Source organism: Propithecus coquereli, unplaced genomic scaffold (genome assembly GCF_000956105.1).
Source record: "Propithecus coquereli isolate 6110/MARCELLA unplaced genomic scaffold, Pcoq_1.0 Scaffold51, whole genome shotgun sequence".
Lineage (NCBI taxonomy): Eukaryota > Metazoa > Chordata > Mammalia > Primates > Indriidae > Propithecus > Propithecus coquereli.
Window position 1 is genome coordinate 2,063,633 of NW_012150952.1, and position 5,866 is coordinate 2,069,498.

The 5,866-nt window shown below is 35.6% G+C and overlaps 1 protein-coding gene across 1 annotated transcript in view; it reads right to left on the reverse strand.

The window, feature by feature from the left end:
• The window catches only part of TRAPPC8 (trafficking protein particle complex 8), a 150,283-nt gene that overhangs the window by 30,574 nt on the left and 113,843 nt on the right, over positions 1-5,866 (reverse strand). Inside the window, exon 15 of the mRNA XM_012656570.1 lies at positions 1,328-1,770. Within this exon, the coding sequence (XP_012512024.1) occupies positions 1,328-1,770 (443 nt within the window). The remainder of the gene's footprint in view (positions 1-1,327; positions 1,771-5,866) is intronic.

Below are 5,866 nucleotides of genomic sequence, written 5' to 3' on the forward strand. Positions count from 1 at the left end.
TCATATAGTGAAGTTTCAATTATGCCTCTCTTCCGATAGTGGTTCTGAAGTTCCTGAATGACTATCAAATAAAATTCAAACTTTATTCCAAAACAGGCCTAGAAAAAAAAAAATTGAAACTTTAACCTGGCATTCAAAGCTCTTCACCATATAGCTTTATACTTCAAAGATTTCTTTGCCTTTACTTTTTTTTTTGAGACAGGGTCTTGCTCTGTCTCCTGGGCTAGAGTGGTGCAGTGGCATCATCATAGCTCATTGCAACCTCAAACTCCTGGGCTCAAAGGATCTTCCTGCCTCAGCCTCCCAAGTAGCTGGGACTACAAGCAGGTATGTGCCACCAAGCCTGGCTAATTTACCTATTTTTTATAGAGACAGGATCTTGCTCTTGTTCAGGCTAGTCTGAAACTACTGGCCTCAAGCCTCGGCCTCCCCAAGTGCCAGGATTACAGGCATGAGCCACTGTGCCCAGCCTCCCTTTGGAATTCTAATGAGCCCAAGAGGCAGATATTAGCTCCAAATCCTGAAATCTTTACTCTCTTGGAAACTCATTTCACCACTACTACATCCCACAAAGCCTTCCCTGATTGCCTTGGATTCCCTCTATCATCTTTTTAAGGAGAATTAACATTTACTGAAGACCTAAAAGGTACCCATACTAACAAATATCTCGTTTTGTCCTCACAATTTTACAAGATATTTTAAATATTCCATTAAGTAAAATAAATGTAGCACAATTATTCCTAGTTAATTTTGGAAAAATGACAATGGGGCTACTACAAATAAAATATTCTGCTGTGCAATATATAGGTCACAGATCCTGGTATGAGCCAGTTAGGTTTGATTTCTTCAGTGTTCACCTATTATAACACCAACCTAATCATCTATTCTGCGAATACATAATTTTTTTGCATACATTCTTGGGGGCAGGGAGAGATGCCAGGAAAAAGAGCAGGTAAAACAAAAAAATTTTCTTAAAAAAGGATGACTGGGATGATTGTAAGCAGGTTGTCTTCATGTACAAATGATACCCTGTTTTAATAAGTGGTACCTGTTAATTTCAATTTGTCATAACTTTGGCCATAGTACTTAGCTGTACCAAAGAATCATGAAGTTTATATATAGAAGCAACTAAAAAAATGTGTAGTTAAATTTTTTCCACTTTTGGCTACCTAGAACTTAAAAGTTCTATTTGGGACAACCTCAGATATAAACATCATGCATAATCTGGAAGGGGGTAATTTCTTAATAACGATATATGCTAGCAAATGTCAAAATGTTTATCTATATGTACACATATATTAAACAGAGGTTAAATCAAAATACCCACCGTATTTTAGGCTGCTTTTTGACACTTTCATAGTAAAACAAAAAGTTAATTTCATGGACACCTTCTTCGTCTGGCCCCCGTAGCCACATTGGTAGCTGCACTGAAGCTCCAGGCAGAAGAACAGTGTCAGGAAGGGGAACAGGAATCACCTCTGGTTGACTTCCTATGCCAATGCCAAAGTCTACAGAAGAAGCTGATGATGTGAGTGCTGTACACACAGAGGTAGAATCTGTCACAACAGTCTTGTAAGCACTACAGTTCTCAGAAGCTGAGGGACTTAGTGGTGTTAGAACAGCAGTATTACCACCAAAAGTAAAGAACTCTGGACGTTTAGAAACAACCTTCAATCCAGTAAGAGGACATTTGCTGACATTGACAAATTCTACATATGCTTTTCGGATTTCTCCACAGAGGAGCCCTGTAGGAAAATGTATAAAGAACACCTGCATTGGAGGGAAAAAATATTATTATATTATCTGTTAAAAATTCTGAACCTCTAATGAATAACACTTTAAGATGTTGTATTTCTTTACTGAAGATTTACAAGTATTTCCTTAATTCTCTTTGCTATCTCCTTGAGTATGTCACAATTAACAATTCCATTTTAGAAAATATGACAAGACAAAGAGACCAGTGTTACTCTGCCACTCAGTAGTCGATTCTGGAGTTAGAAATTATAAGTAAATTATCAATAACAAGAGGAATAGCCAAGTCAAAACTTTTACAACTTTGTAGATAATGACTAAGAAAAGTTACACGTAATTTAACATGGCTATATAAATTATCAGTCTTATAACCATTATCATTGTTAACTTACATAATTTTAAAATCTAAAAAACTCCAAACAACCTCAGGCTTTTAGTAACTCATGTGAGGGCAAAACCTAACATGAATAATGGAAGCATTTTATAGCCTTTCCCATTTAGTGTGCTATATTTCATACAGTTCATTCAAAAGATATTAATGTGTTTGATTACCAAATGCTGACACAAACCAACAGGAGTTACATAATACTTCATATACATTCCTAAAAAAATTTTGTTTAAAACTGACTTCCAGCACACATCTGGCCCCAGATTTCAGATAAGGGATGTGAACCTGTACTAAACAGATAGAAATTTGGGCTAATGAAAACATACAGTACATTATTTACATGTAAAAGATCCTTAAGTATAAATGCCATGACTACACTGACATCTAAGGGAGGAGGAATATAAATGTAACAATATGAGGGAAAATGTTCCAATAAAGTTACAGCTGATGGTTGCAAAAGGTTTATGAAAATATAGTGAAAATATCTGTATTTCTGAATCTAAATGTGAGTTGGACTTCCTCATGGCCACATTCTTAAGGAATCAGATAAAATATGGGGACATGAGAAGCTTTAAAAATGAATAAGAGAAAACAAGGGATTAGCATATTAATAGAAATCCAAAACATAGATTTAAAACGACAAAAAAATAAACCAGGCATAGCATTATATTGAAGATACTGACTCTTGTCAAATAAGCCTACTCAAATAAGCTAAAACTTGTGGAGGAATATTAATTTTGAGATGCTACATCCAAAACACCTGTATTAGTAACAAGTGATATAAAGTGTTTAGTATGTAAAGACACACTAATAATACACAGAGACACCTGGATACCATCAAGAAAGGTACAGCATTGGTAAGATGGGAGCTGTGATAGAATAAGGAAAAGACCAGTGATAGGGTAATCACTCTGTGATTCTCCCTGTGCACATGGTAAATAAAACTCTTATTAATCTGCCTTAATTATAAGCTAATCTTTCAGCAAACCTTCCAGGGTACAGGGGAAATTTCCTCTCACCACCACAAGGCATGTGGACAATAAGTTACCACTGGAGATAAGTAGAGGGAGAATTTAATTCGACTGAGGTGATCACAGAGGGCTTCTACAAGGTGATTCACGAACATTTTTTGAAAGTGGGAGAGAACTATAAGATTATCTAGTTCAATGACATCGTTTTACAGATGTAAAGACTGCCATAGTCATACATACAGCTGGTAGTAAAACGGGGCACTCATCCCTAGGCTGTCTCTCCTCTTTCCATTCCATTACATTATTTCTGTCTTCAAGCTTTTCCCGAGCACAAGTGAGGCATCATGATTTAGGAATGGGGTAATGGAGAAGAGTCCTTTAGCACAACTGGAGTTCACTTACTCCTTCAATGGAGCCTTTAATCTCTCTACTTTCAAAACAAGAGAAATCTTTTCTGAGGCAAAATTAATGGAGGCTTAGAAGAGAAATCCAACTGCCTTAACATGGAGATGGTACAAAATGAACTAGAAGCAAGAGATGTAAACTTGAACATTTTCTGGAAAGAAATTTAGCCTGAAAATTTTCAAACATTTTACTCTGTTACAATCCATAAGGAAAAAAAGTGCCATCAAAGATTTATATAAATGCTAACATTATTTATAAAACAAAAATTGAAAATTATCTACATGTCTGATTAGAATGTTGAGATTTTAAACAAAAAAAAGGATAGAAATATTACATGTATTCGGCCAGGCATGGTGATTCAGCCTGTAATCCCAGCACCTTGGGAGGCCGAGGCGGGAAGATCACTTTGGGCCAGGAGTTTGAGGTTACAGTGAACTACGATCATGCCATTGCATTCCAGCCTGGGCAACAAAGGGAGACCCTATCTAAAAAAAAAAAAGTCAAACAAAAAAAAGACCAGTGATAACCACTACGTGTAGGATCACATGTAATGTATCTTCAAAATACAGGTTTTATTAAATATACCATGTTGACTCTCTGCGAAGAACAAGTACACCTGGCCTTTATTTCAAATGCACAGTTGCTGAGAGTAATTTTAAACGGCTGATTTTTGATGGCTTCAAATTTAAATGGAAAACAAGACTAAGAACCCAGCAAACTCACTTCTAGTTTATCCTAAAGATATACATGTGTGAGTACAAAATGACATGCATAAGGTTATTCATTGTGGCTTTATCTGTAACAGAAAATGATTGTACACAAATCAAATGCTCTGGCTGAATAAATTATGGCACATATATACAACATAGTGGCTGTGCAGGGGATACTGAAGGGGTTTGCTCTTCTCTCTGCTTCTCTACATGTTAAAATTTTCCTAACAAAAAGTAACAAATGAAGAAAAAGTTTTAGGGTAACATCATTTTCTCCAATAGAACTTAAGAATAAAATATTTCTAATCCATAACTTCTAATAAGTATATACAGCTCATAGCTCACTGTTTGCTTTCAGTATGCTATATACACAGGAGTATACATACGACTCATATTATCTTCTCTCAAGGAGTTTCAGTAACTTTCACCCTCACCCTTGTTTTGCTCAATACATATTATGAATTATTTCAGCAGACACTGTAGATGGATAACTTCTTTCACTATTCCCTTAAACATCTCAAATTCCATACAATATTTATGAATAAGATATTAGGAATAGGAATATTCTATTAATAAGAATTTTTTCACCAATATTAATGTCTACCATTGTTTGTTCAAATATATTATAACAGAAGGTCTTTTAACTGATTGCTATCATATCACCTTGTTGAATTAACCAACTTCTCTCCATTCTCTTACTAGAAAATACTGACTGATGTTTATGGAAATGAACATTAGTGGCTTTAGGCTTTCTAAAATGCCTACCTTATTCTCCTTTTTAAGAGTCACTATTTGTTCCCAAACTTGTTTATAAAAATTAAGTATTATGTAAACTGCTTCCAGCTATACCTGAAAGTATAGCTTTCATCTACAGATAAAAATCTACACATATACTTATGTGGATGTGGTTTAATGTATGAAAAGACAAAATGAAACCTGTATTAAGAAACCCATATCAACACTCACAGAAAACATCTCTGCTCTAAATCTAACCCCCCGTGGTGAATCAATGTATATCTGTAAGCTTTAATTTTTTTTTTTTTTTTTTTGAGACAGAGTCTCACTTTGTCACCCCAGGCAGAGTGCAGTGCATCATAGCTCACAGCAACCTTGAACTCCTGGGCTCAAGTGATCCTCCTGCCTCAGCCTCCTGAGTATCTGGGACTACAGGGATGCACCACCATGCCCGGCTAATTTTTCTATTTTTAGTAGAGATGGGGTCTTGCTCTTGCTCAGGCTGGTCTTGAACTTCTGAGCTCAAGAGATGCTCCTGCTTCGGCCACCAAGAGTACTAGGATTAAAGGCGTGAGCCACCACGCCTGGCCCTGTATGCTTTAAATTAAAGTAAAATATTTAGGGTATGGACATACTGATTTTTTTGTTCTTCACTTTACAAGTTTTTTTTGTTTAATCAACCAAACACCAGTTTTAACTATATAAAAAAGAGATTCTCTGCTCCAAAATACCCTCTTGAAAGAGAACTGCATTTGTAACAATAAAATTTTTCTAAAACTATGATATGCAAGAAACAAAATTAAAAACAGAACTAGTAATATAAAAAACAAGATGAATATAAAAAGATTTTTTTTTTTTTGAGACAGAGTCTCGCTTTGTTACCGGGCTAGAGTGAGTGCCGTAGC